At 37.8% G+C, this 16145-nt stretch overlaps 1 protein-coding gene across 1 annotated transcript in view; it reads left to right on the forward strand.

Moving 5' to 3' along the window:
- Positions 1–16145, forward strand: part of INPP4B (inositol polyphosphate-4-phosphatase type II B) — a 381542-nt gene that overhangs the window by 265060 nt on the left and 100337 nt on the right. Inside the window, exons 20-21 of the mRNA XM_075035790.1 lie at positions 271–483; positions 6570–6714. Coding sequence (XP_074891891.1) covers positions 271–483; positions 6570–6714 — 358 coding nt within the window. The remainder of the gene's footprint in view (positions 1–270; positions 484–6569; positions 6715–16145) is intronic.

Below are 16145 nucleotides of genomic sequence, written 5' to 3' on the forward strand. Positions count from 1 at the left end.
CTTGAATAAAACAGTGTTGTGTGAAAAGATGATGATCTCTACGACACTGTGCTTTTGTGTTAATCCTTAGAACACTGGGATTGTAGAATGTGATGATGTCCCTAAACCCCTTGAATTGTTCGTCGTTTGTTGGTCTGCTATGCTTTCTGCCTCTCAGCCAAGCCTGAAACAAATATCCACTCTGCCTAAGGGTAATTCAGTGTTATAATAGCTGTATTGCATTATTGCATTCTTTGGTCTAACCTTTTCATTCATTTACTTTTTCTCTAGACAGAGCTATTTGTGCATGCATTTAAGGATCAGCTGGTCAGAAGTGCCCTTTTAGCACTATACACAGCCCGGCCCGGCTGTGTCCTCAAGAAACCGGCTGGACCTAGAAACAGTGCAGAAGAAGGGGGTGATTTACAGCATCAGGATCATCCTTCTCAGATTAAAAGACAGGACTCTATACCCCACCATTCTGAGTATGATGAGGAAGAGTGGGTAAGTAGTCAGAAACTCTTGGTTGGTATTCAATCCTAAACCCTAAAAAACCAGCATAAACAAATAAAAGCCCTAAGTGTCCTTGTCGCATCTAACTGGAGGGGGGGAGGAGGGAAGGAGTGCAAAACCATGAAATAATATTTTTCAGATGCATTGTATATTTTGAAACTAACTTGAAAGACTTTTCCTAAGTACAGTGTGCTTCTGTGTGACTGCTTGGTTGTGCATGTAACAGTGGGGATGATGATTATCTTCTTGCCTAGACAGGAAAATAGTCTTTCTTTGCTCTTTTTTGAGTTCCTTTTGCTAGTTAGGCAGATTTAAGGAGACTGGAACAGCATATGCTATGCACCCCCCGCCCCCCGGCTGAATATAAATAGTTTAAATACACATGAATTAACCTGCAGCAAAACAGAGCTGTTTTCCCTTAGACTCTGTTCTTAGAGGATGTCTGAGATTGCATAAAAGAATGAAACATGGCTTTTAGGTTTTAACATTCTTAGCATATATTTCAAAGATTTGTATTATTTATATGGCTGAGATTTTGTAAATTAATTATTTTGATGGATGAGTTCATAATAGATCTGCTTCTTTGTTACATACACCCTGAACTGAAACTATTTTTATTCAGTTCAGGCTCATACTTTCAGTTCATCACTGTATTCTCATAAATGTAAAGGATGCCAGTATATTAATCTCTATTGTAAATAATTAATATCTTGTGTGAGCTGCACTACTTGCACCTGAACTGTAATTTTTATTACTACCACAAATAAGGGAAGAAGAATATATTTCTTCTAGAGAAAAGACAATTCTCTCCAACCCCATACATTAAGTAGTCATGAGATTTAAACAATAAATAACTCAGTCAGTCTTTTATTTGTCTTCTGGTTTTAGAGCCTTGACTTCACTTCATGTTTTCTCAACAACCTGAGGGGCTAGAATGGTTCTTCTTTCCTTGAAATGAAAGCCAAAATGTTTGTTTCCAGCTGTCGAAACATTCAGAAAAATAAATGTCACAGTAGATTTGATAAAAGGGAGAAATTTTGCATTGGAAAAATGGGATTTTTGTCCAAGTTGTAGTTTAATTTAGTACTCCTGTCCCTGTAGAGAAGCTAGCTTTACTGTATTTCATTATTGATTTTTTTAAAAAAATTTATTCTGCCAGGTGCTTGGTCCTCATCTATTAAAATATATAAGTACATTAGTTTAAAGTGTATCTATTTTTTTTTCTGCTGAATTAGTAAGATTACCTGCTTGATTAAAATTAAGTATATATTTAAGTATTTTCGGAGTTAAACTGAGCCAGTCACTGTCAAACTTGAGAGTATAAATCTTAGAGAAATTTTGTTTTTTTCTAAATTTGAAAGATTGGGCTTCTGTTATTTTTCAGTTCCTTCTGTCAATGGACATAATGAATAATGCAAGTTTTAATGATCAAATTGTCATTAACATGATGAAAAGAGAAAGATTAAAATTTGAAAAAAATGCTTAATCTACTCTGAAAGCCAACTATAAAGGAAAAAAACTTTGAGGTACATTGCTTTTTATGCACAGTACTACATCCTTTGTTGCTTTTTTTCTTCCCCCACTATTATCAAGCACTAGAGTTGCATTTTACAATTAGAATTTCAATTTTAGTTTTGCCTGAAATCTAAATCAGTGACATCAGCAACTCTTTAAGCTGACCCTGTCCCATCAACTTCCAATGACTGCATTACCTTATGACCATCATGAAAGTGAATTCAAGGCAGTGTTTAAAAACTAGGTGAGATCCACCCCCTTCCCTGGCATCCAAATTTATCTTTAAGGATTAACTCCCAATTTCTTAACTGTGCAGGGTGCCCTTTTACTGAGTGATCAGTGTTTTCCAAAAAGCCTCCTTCTCAACAGCAATACTGTGTTGCACCTCTCTTCTTTGATATCAAGTACAAATATTCATTCCAGAGTAACTGACAGTGGTATGGATTGAGCTATTTATATTGGTGCACTACACGTAGGCAGTAGTTAAAGCATTACTGTTGAAGGAAAAATATTTAACTTCAGAGTCTTAGATTGCCTCTGGGTAGATATTCTCTTCTCTTGCCAGCTGCTTCTGCTATCCTAGAACCTCCCTGCAGGAGGGAACAAAGCATGTTGTCATGTATAATACAAGAAAAGGTGGGCACATTGCCACTTGGAGCTGTTTCTGCTCTACATTTCTGACTGACTACTTAGCGTGGTTGGAGCTACAAAGAACAGATAAAATGGCATTTCCAATAAGTTTTGTACAAATACTGATATGGTGCTCAGACACAGGTCTGAAATAATGAGCTGTGCGTGATATATATTCTGTTCCAAAGCACTGTCACATCGCAAGAGGGTGTTAATCATGCACATTAGTGAAGATAATTGCTTTATCTATGCTCATATCTCAAAAGGGCCTTAAGGTAATGTGTGGCTATCAGCCCACGTGAAGGAGACACAGTATCTTCAGAGCACTGGGGAATGCAGTTGCTGTGTCATACTTGGCACAAGTACAGCACGCAATGGTAGTGATATATACGGAAGGACAAGAGGTGACTGAGGAGCTCTGCAGTGAATTTAGAAAGCCTGAGAATCCTTTAAAAACAAAAAGGCAGCCTCTGGGTCTCCACTGGCCAGCAGTGCTTAGGAGGAAGACATCCCGGTCAGGTACAATGACAGAAAAATAGTTTCTACTCCTGCTCTCTGAAATGAGGGAGTTGAACTGCCTTTTAATGATACTTTCAGAGTGGATGGAAACGAATTACTTTTTTTTTTTTTTTTAATTGGGTGGATGAAAAAGAATTATTTTACAGGTTCATTTTTAAATGTCCTAAGAAAAGTGCCCAGCTTTCTGTGATGCCAAGCTTTTCATGGAGATCATTATGAGTATGCATGCATGCCTGCCAGTGCCACAGCAGAAGCAATAGGAGAAGTGCAACTATGGCCATTTCTAACTAGCAACACCTAGCCACGTGTGCTGGGACTCCTTGGTGTCCTAAATGGCTTCTGAAATTTGGAAGAAGTAGATGTCAGTGTGTCATTGCCTTGTCCCAGTCTGACTTGTCCCAGTGGGATCAAGCTCTGTTACAGATTTCCACCTTCCCTGTCATTGCTTGACTTTCGAGCTTAAAGAAGCAGTAATGAGAGGGAGCCAGAGGCCTTGTTTCTCTTATTTCACACCACAGTAGTAAGCTTACCATCCAATTAGCTCCACAGCAACTGGTGGGAAAACTGGTATTGGGGAGAAGCATCCTGCTTAGGAATCTAGGGTCTTAGTACTTCAGTATATCAAGAAATAAGACTTAATTGCTTCTGATCCCTCACTTCAGACAGAGGGCTTATAAGAATGCTTACTGGGTGTATTTTGTCCTTTAACCTGGCACATGCTGCAAAATGATCACTTGTGAGGTAGTTCTTACGCAAATTGAAAATAAACTGTTTAAGAAAGTGAAAGGTGGGTGGAAAATGTGCTAGGCTACAGGAAAATGTTATGGGAATAGTAAGGGATGACAAAGAATGTGAAATGGATGGATTTCTTCTCATGGAGCATAATAGGGAGTCACTTGATTTTCATTGACTGGAAACTGCATTTTTACTCAAGAATTGTTCTTACCAAACTGCAGAATTTCAGCAGCCCTCTTGGAAAAATGTGGCCATCTTTGGTGCAGACAGAATAACGTTGCAATGAACAATAGATACATCTATTTTTTCTCTCTGCCTATAATGATAGCTTCTAATCCCAAGAACCTCCTGTGTGGAGAAAAAGAGCTGTGGGACAGGCCCTTGCTCCCTCTCACTTGCCCATAGGTAAAAAGCCAGATATGTGATAATAAGAGTGAGCTTCTTGTCAACAGATGTTTTTGAATTTTGCTTCTAAACCCTCGGGGAATGTTTATGTGAATATTGTATAGACATCATCTCAAAGCTGGGTTAATAGTTGGTTTGAAAAGAGGAAAGTATTCTTTCCTAAATGAAACAAGGGATCATATTTGTGTTGCTTGTGCAATAACTCCAGATGCTCCTTAAGAGTTTAACAGTCTGTGTTGGGATTAAACTCCCCCAGCAGAGGGAGGAAAGGGAAATTACGTTGCTGCAGCCATGCTGAGAAACTTGAGTTCATATACCTCAGCAACTTTGGTGACTAGAAGGCCTGAAGTTCCCTGCTACTCTGTAGTAAAACTTGCAGCTATTTGGGGCCAAAATTTTTACTATTTGCAGTATTTCATTGCTCTTCATAGAATCCTTTTCCCAAAAATACTTGTGGGTGGTGGAAATCAGTCATTTCACCCATATTCTAAATGTTTTTCAGGAACGCTTGAGGTACATGCAGGATGAAACTTTTGAAGGAATCTATACCTGTCCTCTGTTTTTGGCTTTAAGTTGTTTCTATGCATGTGGCTATCAGACAGTCAAGTGTCTAATGGTTTGTTTCACACATAGAGGTGCAGATATTTACACTTGTTGCGTTGTACATGCAGCACTTTAAAAAAATAATTCGGGGATTAAATGCAGTTCTACATGAGAGTGACCAGCTTCTTGCCTCTTGTAAATCAACAATACCTTCTTTATAGTATGGTTAAGGCATGTGTTTACCTAGGGAGAACATCAAACCATAGTTTCTACATCCACATATAACACTAGATATTCACTTGTCCTTAAGGCAGCCCTACAAGGTCTTTCCAGGAATCAGGTTTGGGGAGCTGGAGGAGAGGATCTGTGTTGCTGTCGTCCAGACTGAGCAAGTACATGCTGCTGTCTGCAGGACCATGTCATGTCCTTCAGGGCAGGATGCCCACTTGTCACGGGGTGTGCCCTCCAGTGGAGGGAACAGGGAAAGATCGGAACCCTCTAGTCAGGATAGCGGCCCAAGAAGTGTGGCATGTAATTAAAAATAAATCTTACCTTAAATGCTTGCCTTACTAGTAGTTCTAACTTTGCCTTCACCCAACTTCCAAGTGTTACCATTTATATGGAACTGTGGTATTTCTCTGAGTTTTTAGTGTTCTTTAAGCTTCTCTCTTGTCTTTTGCAAATCCATTTTTACGCCTCAAGGCCTGATGTATACATAATGCTTCTGGCTATTATATCATGAAGTAGAAAGAAAAGCAGTGATATTATTTTCCCATTTTTAATCCTCAAGCAAACTCTGGTTGCTCTGCATTAGTTTCAGAATGACTCAGCAATTAAAACATGTACATGGGGTTTTTTGGTGGTTTTGTTATGTTTTGGTTTTAGTCTGCTTGCTAGCCTTGTGTACAGCCTCACTTCTTGTATGGCTTCGTTTTTTCCTTTTTCTTATTCAGCCCCACAATAGTAGGTGCGAGAGCTTTGATTTCTGCAGCATCCAGCACCTGAAGGACCCTTCCTGTAGCTCTGTTCCATAACAGCTCTTTCCTTCACGCCACATTATCTTTTTTGTTCCCTGCTTGTGCAGAATTTCTTCTATCACTCTATTACTTCTGTAATTCTCATATTTATTATTAACTCAGTTAAGTGTGATGGTTGCTGTTTGTGTGAGAGGTGAAGAACAAATCTGAAATTGTGTTACCTAATAAACATCTCATGACAGCAAGTTTCTAATTCTAGTCCTTTAATTTTACATTTGCTTTAACAGAGTAACTGATGTAATAAAATAGAGGGTATGTTAAATTGTCAAAGAGAGGTTGTGAAGTACTGTGGCAAAACTGGCAGTTGCACATGAGATTTGATTTGGCAAGGCTTTAAATGTCTACGTTCTTACTGTATTATTTCAAATAGACAAACTGCTTAGTTCCTTGTGATTGGACCTGAAACTTCGCATGCACTTTTGTGTAGAATTTGAAGCACACGTCTTTTCCAGTGTCTAAAAAACCCAAACAGTTTTAGTTCAGTCATTTACACTGCAAGAAAAAAACTATATGAAAAAGGCTTAAGTTGGTAGTAGGCTGAAAAATGGTAATATGCTGACACCTAATATGTCTAGTAATATTTCTAGCAATTTGCATGTCTGTCTCCACTTTAAGATGTTAATAAGAAGTTAGTATTGTCTTTTTTTTTTTTCCTTCTTCAGTAATGTGCAGTGATAATTATGCTCTTTTCAGGACAGGGTGTGGGCCAATGTGGGAAAGAGTTTAAACTGCGTCATTGCCATGGTGGACAGACTGCTTGAAAAAGACAGTGTCAGCAACATTAAAGAGGGTGAAAATGACCCTTCAGCAGCAGATTGCAAAGTGTTGCATACAGGTGGTAAGCAACGTTGCTTTTCTTTTTTAATAATTGACTAGAATAAATAAAAATAAAAATGGAAAAAGTCACAGAAAAATCATATACAGAAGAGTTAATACTATCTTTGATGAGAGTGCTGATAGCAAGGCTTTGCACAGGTGTAGCCTTGAATGATGGAAGGCTATTTATCAAATTACAGCTCCACTGTGTGCTCAAACTGCTTGCCATGCTCAATGTTTTGTGCTACAATGAAAACCTTTTGAAACCACAATGTTTTCCTTTGGCTGATGTAGTTTAATTTATTTTAAATTTTACTTGAATATACCATTTTGACCAAAAAAAATAAAAATGGAGTGTGTCTTACCCCATAGGAAACTTGTAATGAAAGGTGAACATTGTTTCAGTGTCATTCTCCTGTAAATCCCTCCGCTTTTCTGAAGTGATATACTAAGTTTTGTTTTCTGATTTGCTAAAATTCATTTTCCCCTGAATACAGTCGTCAAACTGTGTCAATACTGAAGGAGAAGTAGAGTGATTCCATGAGATGATGCGAAGAAAACCGTCCACAGCAGGTCCTTGTCACCAAATCTTCTGATCTCCTATGGCTACATTCATTGGTGCTTTTGCTAAGCATAGATTATATCTGCTTCATAAGTCTGACAAGACTTTCTGATGTGCAAGTGTGTTGCAACAAATGAAACAGCTCGTTAGTGATAGTGGTAGTAGTGCAAATATAAGGAAATCGGAACCAACCCTTGTGCCACTCTTCAGTTAAACAAATGAAAAAACCCCCACAAAACAACAAAACCACCACAGACACTTTCTTTTATGGAGCTTTGTATAATTATGGCTTTTTTTTTTTTAATTCCGTATTTTATCCTGTATTTTCCTTTACATGTTCTTACTTTCCCCCAGGTTTTAATGACATGATTTTATATCAAGGATTTTAAAGTTATTAGAACTCATTTGTAATTTCTTACATAACAAGAATTAAAACTGTTTTTTCAGCTGTATATCATTTGCATAGTACTGGTGATCTTCGTGCAATAGATTTTGGTTGTAGTATTGATTTTTAATGGAGCTGCAATGTCAACATTTTTACCGGTATGAGAGATTTGTGCTGGCATCCTGGAATACTTGTTTTCAGTGCCAGATGTGTTAGTCTTGGTTTTGTATGAATAGTCCAGAGACCAGAGTATTTCTTATCTGTTTGCCTCTCTGAGTTTCTGTCTACCATGCAAGTATCCCTATAATGTTAGAGAGATAGAAGGTATCATCTTTGTTCTCTAGTGAAGGCTTGCAGGTGCAAAGTATCAACACAATTAGCTTTCTACATTTTTCAGACCTTTTTCCAGATAAGAAGGTACAAATATGCAATAGTGAGGTAGGTGTACTTGTCAGCTTGAAAGAATCTTTAGAAAGTGAACCAAAGCATACTGATTTTGATTGAAAGATCAAATTGAATATTTGTTCTTGTGCCTAAGGCCCGTCTCTTCCCCCTGGTGCTAACAAGCTTTTCTGCTATAGTTAGCAGAAATACAGTATGTCTATTAGAAATGTTTTGCAGGTAAACTAGTAGTACACTTTCACCCAAACTTCCCCCCAGTTACTGCAGTGCATTTGTGTGTGTGTACACAGACATGCATGTACTGGTTTTTATCTGTATTCCATAGTTATGGAACAAAACTTCACATTTCCCCCTCCCTCCCCAGTCTGAAAAAAGTAATGATATAGGATAATTCTTTTTGGATGCTTTCTGACATGCTTAGCAATATGAATGTTTACAGATTTTCCTTCATTCTCTTCAACCCTCTGAACATGTCCTCTATTACTCTGTATAAGCCATGAAATGTATTTAACCAGTCCATTTGAGTCTTTCATGGTAGTTATAAAAAAGTGTGCTCTTAGCTTTGATTCAGGCTCACACCCTACATAGGAAAATGAAATATTGGTTAGAGCTTTTAGCTCACAAAGCCAATAAAACTTAAAAGTTACTTTCTTTTAAGTACTGTAATAAGCGGTCATCAAATAGAATGAAAGATACCTCTTGCTAAACAATAATGATAATTGTAATGGTTAGAAAATTATAGATGTGTTTCATTTAGCTGAGGAGTTGTCTTCTGGAGCTGACAGGCCAAGGACACAAAAAAATATCAAGATGTTATGACACTGGAATGAATTCTTCTCTCTCCCTCATCTAGAGCCTTCCTTATTTCCCTTGAATAAGTACAAGTTCCCTTCTGTGAGAGCAGTCAGTCCTTCTGTTGAGTTGTGCTGAGTGTTCTGCAACACCCCATCACATGGAAATGGCAGGAGATTTGTGGGGCGGATCGCTATGTTTTCACATCCTGCTTTTTGAGGAAGACATCATTTCCTAATGATGTTTTCAAAAGAGCATCATGCAGTGCCTTTGACAGCTTATAGGACTTTCAAATCATGTAGAAATGAGACCTTTTTAAAATTGCTTTCTTTTATAGGACTAACTTAAAAGATGGAGCTTTCTGAAGAACCATCCAGGTGTGTGCCAGAGTTGGTTGCCTAATGGTTTTCAAAACCATTGCCTCTGGGGCCAGAATTTTTCATGCTTGACTTCACTATGAGAGTGTGGGTTTATATGTTTGTTTTTCTCTGCAATTCCCTCTCTGAAGTTTGACATGAAGCCCTGAGGATGACCGTGAAGCGCCTACGTAGATGTTGAGATTCGAAGTATAGGCTTATAAATTCTGCCTTAATTCTGCTCCATTTTATATTTGAAGCCTGGTTGTATGGGTTCATAACTTTTTCCTAGATATAAAATCATACAGTGTTTACACCCATAGATACATTTCTAAACTTACAGAATGTTATGCTACATACAAATTCACAAACCTTGCATATGTGAAAAGCTTGCTTATCTTGCGATTATATATTATGCCATAATTTGAGCATAACATGTTTCATTAACACTGCAAATGTATGGGCACAGATAGATCTTTGAGTGTGAAACTGCTTCAGTGCTGGAGTTGATCCTAAGAAAAGTTGTGCTGCTGTTTATAAGAAAAATGGGGAATACCCAGGGTTTTGACCAAAACATTAAAAAGTATGCCTTAAAGTATGGGATGAAATGTTTGCTTATATTAGTGAACCTGACTGGCTTAATGCAATTTTTTTCTAGCATATAACAATGAAGAAGATGTCAAAGAATGCACGCACATTTTTTTTAGATGGTAGAAAATGTTACAACAATAATTTGATGCCATAGCATATTCCTATAACTATAGATGTTGTCACAACATATATTCAGAGCTTTCCAAGATAGGTTTATATTTGCAGTCTCAGTGTTGACATTGTGTGATCTTATTCTTCATGCTTATATTTATTGTATGGAATCTTTGTAATCAGAAATCTCGGTGGCACTCTTTTCTTGTACTTACCTTTCAACATGAATTATACCCTCTTAAGCCTAACTTTTCATGCAGTCTGACCTTTGAGTGTATTCTTAAGACTGAATTTGAGTTATCAGTTACCAAGGTAACATGCTATGGTTTCATCAGTTGCAGGATTATGATTTCTCTGCAGGATAAATCAGGAAGAGTAGACGGATTTTAAAGGAGAGGGGGTTTTTTTATTCTTTTAACTCTAGGCTGGTTTGCCTTGGAGAACTACTTGACAACATTAAATTCTTTTTATTTTTGCCTTTGCATTTTCCACGGGAGACAGAATGTGAAAGCCTGTCCTGCAGCATTAGAGGTGCCAGTGAAACACAGTAGTTTGCTTTTATGCTTACACAGCCCCTGACAGATCTCCATGCTTAGCTGTGCTGCTAAAAGAAGCTGTTGTTTTCATCTGCTCCTTGTACCACACCATCAGAACTATCACCCAGCCATTCCTCTGCTGGCTCTGTGTGAGCACTCCCTAATTTGCTACATACAAAATCCACCACATTATTTCAAGAAAAATTAAGTTGGCAGTGTGATTGCACCTGGATTTTGCCTGAAGCGAATTACAGAACTGTAAACTCTGCTGCTGGGCAGATGAATGGGCCAATGGTAACCTTCAGCGTAGGCAGCAAAGAGCACCTGGGGAATGGTGCCATATTTCCTAGCTGGAATGAAGGAAAACCTCTATTCATAGCCACATTGCTACAGGCATATGTGGGTTAATTTTTCTGAAATAATCTGATACCTGATGGGGACTCCATAAGTATAGATTATACCTTTCTGTCTCTCAGTGCCCTAGGGATGGGCACTGCATCCTTTCATTGCATCCCTCCCGATGCAATACTGATAGAAATGTGAACTAAAACAGTGTTCCGGTTTTGTTTGCATCTTCAGGAGAAGAGCTTTTACTGTAAGTTATCATTTAGTCAGGAAAATGAAAAATTCTCCCTTGGTCATTGTTCACTTGAGTAGCAGATGTTTTTTATTTTGAGGAAACAAAAACAGTTCTGAAAACCTTTTTCTTCCCTTCCTTTTCCTCACATTTTTCTTTCCTGTTCTTTTAAGCTTATTTTTGCATCAGCTCTGTTTCTGCACATTTTTTTCTTTTTCCTCTCACTTTTGTACCATCCTTTTCTTTTTGGTAGGGTCCTTAACTGGGCTATATGTAGCACAGCATATAAGACTACCCCTTCAGCCGTACTATCTCTAAGTAGTTCGGCTATTGACGGAAGCTTAAAAATGTGTAATGGAAAGGAAGACTATTTAACTAAATCAACAAACTATTTTTTAAACAAGACATCAGAATATTTAGTTGCACAACACTTCTAGAGCAAGGCTTATCCATTACTTCTATGTTTTGAGTATACTAGATTTCGTTAGCTTCATGTCTGTTATTGCCATTGCCTTCTTTTTCTGTTTCCATTGTGAATAAAGCTGCTGAGACACTTGTGTATGTATGTATGATTAGATGGTTTCCATTTTCACTCTTAATCCATGTGACAGTGTAGAAAATCTCAGATGGCTACAGTGGAATATTAAATCCCCAAGAATTCAAAATTGTTCTTCTGGACACCCAAACTGTGCTAAGTAGACTGCTATTATATTAACTGCAGAAATACCAGGAAGACTTATGCAGGGTTTTGGTGTTCCTGTGAGAAATGCTGCAGAGTTATGAGCATAAAACCTCATCCTTTCTCAAAGAGCCTAGCCCTCATACTAGAGTTAAACTGAGCTCCAAGAGCTGAGTGGCAAGATGAAGAAATAGGAAGCTGACCTTTTCTGGTGCACAGTTGAATACATGAACTCTACTAAGTCAGCTTTTAAACCTCCCTTAAAAAAAAAAAAATCAGAAGAATGTTCCTATCCTAGCTGAGTAAATTCAGACTCTGGGGGTTAATTGTTTCATGCTGTTTGCGCTACCTGTTTTTGAGGGCTTTGCTGCTGTTTTGTGTTGGTTTGTTTTGCTTGCCTTTTTCCTTAAGACAGAGTTTGTCTAACGTTCATTTTTTGATATCAAGACAACTCATTTACATTGTTTAACCTTTGTTATTTCAACCGTATCATGGATTATTTGTGTGTTCAGGTAGTAAGGGAATAAGTGATTAGCTACAGTGAAAAGTTAAGTTGTGAGTAGCTGCTATTACGTTCATTACCATACCTCTGTAGGGGCCTCTGTTCCTTTAAGAGTATGACATTATGCATTCTTCTTGCTTTTAATTCCATGTTTAGCTTTTAACTTCAAACCATTTAAATTTTGAGGTGACTTGAAGCCATCAAAGATTTCCACTGATTTTTAGGTGGTGCAGACAGCACTGACAGAATTGGCTTTTTCCTGTCTTACCAGGGCAAAAGGAGATAGGAGTGCTATTCCAAAGCCTTAGGGCTTTTCCTGTTTGATTACCAGCACATTTTAATAAGCACTTCAATGGGCCTGACTTTGAAAAGAGCAGGAGCTTGCTTTTCTGCCAAGCTTTATCAAATTTAACATGCAGTTTGACATATTGCAACTTGAATATTAGCATGTAGAAATGACTAGTTGGGTGCTAAGCAGGTCATTTGCCTGTGCAGACGTGTTGATTAAGAGAACATGGGACTGAAGGGCATTTTCCAGCAACCAAAGGGCAAATCCTGTCATAAACTGAACTTCCACAACTCTCTGTTAGCAGTGGAAGTGGAGTATTTACTCAGTGCTTTGCTGCACAGTCTGTTGTTTTAATCTTACACTAACTGCATAGTAGTGATGCTACTTCTTTTAATTTCATCCTTCCATTTTCCATTTTAATGTGTTTGGCTTTTATGCCTTGTTTTAGTTTCCTTTCCAACAACTGACGAGCACAATTTTTTAATTGAGTTTCCTTGCTTAATCAGGAGGCTTTGACTCTTTTGTTTGGATGCTAAACATTCCAAACAGGACAGGCTACCCTTGTCATTTTAGCAACCTGACAGTCATCCTGTAGTCTCCTTGTTGCTTCTGTTCTTGTTCCTAATGTCTTTTCTGAGATGTTTGCTCATTCAGTTAATTCTTCAGTCTTTTTCAAAGGATTTTCTGCTGCGTTGAGGATGCAAATCTTGCAATTTTAACTTAAAAGAAATTTGACACCTGAAGTGTCAACGTGTGTAAATCCTTGAATGTGTTAAATGCAAAAGCAATAATTTGTACTATTCCCTTCCCTAAGTGATTCTACAAAGCTATCATCGGTCTCTGTAGGAGCAGAGGTCCTGAGCCGCGGTTGGCCCCCCTGCATCTTCTCTACAGCAACAACTGATTCTGAGCTTACTGCCAGTTTTCTCATGAGGGAGGAGTTGTAGGGTATCTTGCACCTTTCTCCAAACTCTTTTAGATGTGTAAGCAGTAGCTCGTAACCAAGCAGTATCCTCACATATCACCAATGTTGTGGCAAGTTAGATCAGGATAATCTAAACCCGAATGTAGAGCAGGATTTTAAAGTTCCCTTTAAAAAATAACATCTCTTTATGAATTGTATTAATATTCTATATTTATCCCTTGCATACAAGACAATTTTATTTTCCACATTCTACTGAATTTACTTGCAAGCTTCAAAATACAATGCTTTTTTTTGTTTCATAAACTTCAGTTTCACAGTGCTTCTCAGTTTCAAGGAGCAGCTTAAAAGCTGCAGTATTTGCTATAAGTAAGTGCTTCTGATGGATATTTGGAGCTTTGTGCATTGTTAATGAATGACCCTGATTTATATTCTTGCTGGAGTATTTGCAACAGGACATCCTGCATAACAAGTGACATATAGCGATTTTAACAGACCAAAGATTGAGCAGCTATATAGATTTTTTTTTTCCTAGCGTTGTCTTTTCCGAGACCTGTCTGTGATACTCCTTTTATTTTGATCTTAACACACTAAACTTGCTTTAAAATAAAAGGATAAACATAAGAATATACTAGTCCATTCATAAATACTTTGTTTTCAAGAAACAATGCAATCCCTCTCCTAGATTTGCTAACTAGCTCCACCTTCTGGGGACTGAACATCCTTACTAATTGTGAACAAGAATTTTCAGTGTGAGCAAGGAGTAGATGATTGTTATTGATAACTTAATCACAAGAGGGTATAGTCTTATCTTCTTTCCTTTTGGCAAGTACAATTCTATTTATATTCTATAATAAAATAATTTATCCTTCCTCAGTCATTAGGGTAAGGTTTCCTACAAACTTACAATTTTTATTTTTTTTTCTACAAAGCGAAATACATATGTAAATAAAGCTCTATATTCTTTGGGACATTAAGTACTCAGTAGGATTTATTTTTAATGTATTTAGCATGAATGTCCTTTAATGAAAAAATGGCCTTCAGAGTTTCAAATCTTTGAATTCCTTCTTAATGCAACTATTACTGACAAAAATTGCATTCCAAACATGTAGTCTCCCCAAAAAAATCCTTGTGAGAAAATGATCTTGAAGCTACTACAAGGTATGTGCAAAATAATTTGGAAAATCATAATGGAAGGTAGTTATCAGTTGTTTACTGCCAACCTGGAAGGCTGCATGAAGTGCCATCCACTTACATTTGTTCTGGGTCCAGTATTATTCAATATTTTTATTACTGACTTAGCTTATGAAATATGGATGATGCTTATAAAATTTGCAGATGCTTAAAGCTGGGAGAGGTTTTAAGCACCAATGGGAGCAGGATTAGAATGGATCTTGATGAAACGGAGCACTGAAATATTAGGATGCCGTTCAATAAGGACAAAAACAAAGTTAAGTTTCTAAAGAAGCAGAAATACACAGTGCAGGTTGACTGGTTAAGTGGCAGCTGAGTAGAAACAGATCTAAGTGTTATGTGACTTGTGGCCATTATGTGACCCCCTCTTCGATGAAAAACTGTAAGTAAAGCTCTTTAGCCCTGTCCACAGAACCTGAAATTGTAATAGCAGGTTCGCAAAGTGTGGCTAGTTCTAGAAATTCAGCTCTTTCTCTCTCGCCCTGGCTGTCAGTGTACTTGCAAGATCCTTGGCTGTGTCTGTATCCAGCTTTGCTTTCCCATGAACGTGGAAGAGATGTCTGTTAGCTGTACCTTCAGGTCTACTTTAAAGTGGCCAGGTATGATCTTTTTCATTATTTGCTCAAGTCAGAAGCAGACAACAAGCTCTGTTCTTATCACACACAGCCCTGTTCGCTGGTTCAGTGTGCATTACATCTTTTGATCTTATTCTGCTGCAGTTGCTTTCCTTGGCATTTACTTATTGATTAATTTAATAAATTACTATAATTTAAGACTTGAAAGGAGAGTTAAATTGTTTGGTCTGTCTAGTCTGACTTCCAGTGTGTCACACCTTGTTGTCTACCTTATTTCTAAATTTGCCTGCGTCTCACAGCAGCCTCCAGCCTTTGGTTGTTCTTGTGCTTTTATTCCCTAGAATAAACATGCCCGTTTGTACTTGTTATTTTCTCCTCATGAAGAAGTTGCTGCTCAGCCTTTTTCATAGGCTTAAGGAGATTAAACTCTAAATCTTGGTAGCTCTCCTCTGCAAGCTCTCCATTTTTTCAGCAGTCTCTTTAAAATGTGTACACCAGACCTTGGCATGCAGTGTGTCAGTACTCTCTTAGTCAATGGCATGTATAAAATTGCTTCTTTTTGCTGGAGCATGAAACTGGGGGATGGCTTATGTTCTGTTTTGTTCACAATGCCTCTAACTTCATAAATGCTGTTTTCCAGGGAATGGTTCTTCTGTCTGTATTACTCACACTTAAATATGTATGACTGTGTTAAAACACACGTTGTCTGACCACAAAGACATTATTTGCAAAGGAACCCAAGTTGTTCTCTGTGACTGCTCTGTCCTTGTTCCTATTTCCTCTTTTCTGTGCCTTATTTTTTTGCTGTTTCTCCTGGCGTTCAAAGTTCTCACCAGTGTTCTTGGCTACAGTTTTATTCATTTACATATTTTTCTGGTGCATAGCCAAATTGACTTTGCAACAGGCAGCTATGTCTTCCCGTCTAAAGAATGTCTTCAGTACTAATGAGTCTTTCGGTGGCCTGACTCAGAATGTTACCT

This window comes from Buteo buteo, chromosome 1, assembly GCF_964188355.1.
Source record: "Buteo buteo chromosome 1, bButBut1.hap1.1, whole genome shotgun sequence".
In the NCBI taxonomy this organism is placed as follows: Eukaryota; Metazoa; Chordata; class Aves; order Accipitriformes; family Accipitridae; genus Buteo; species Buteo buteo.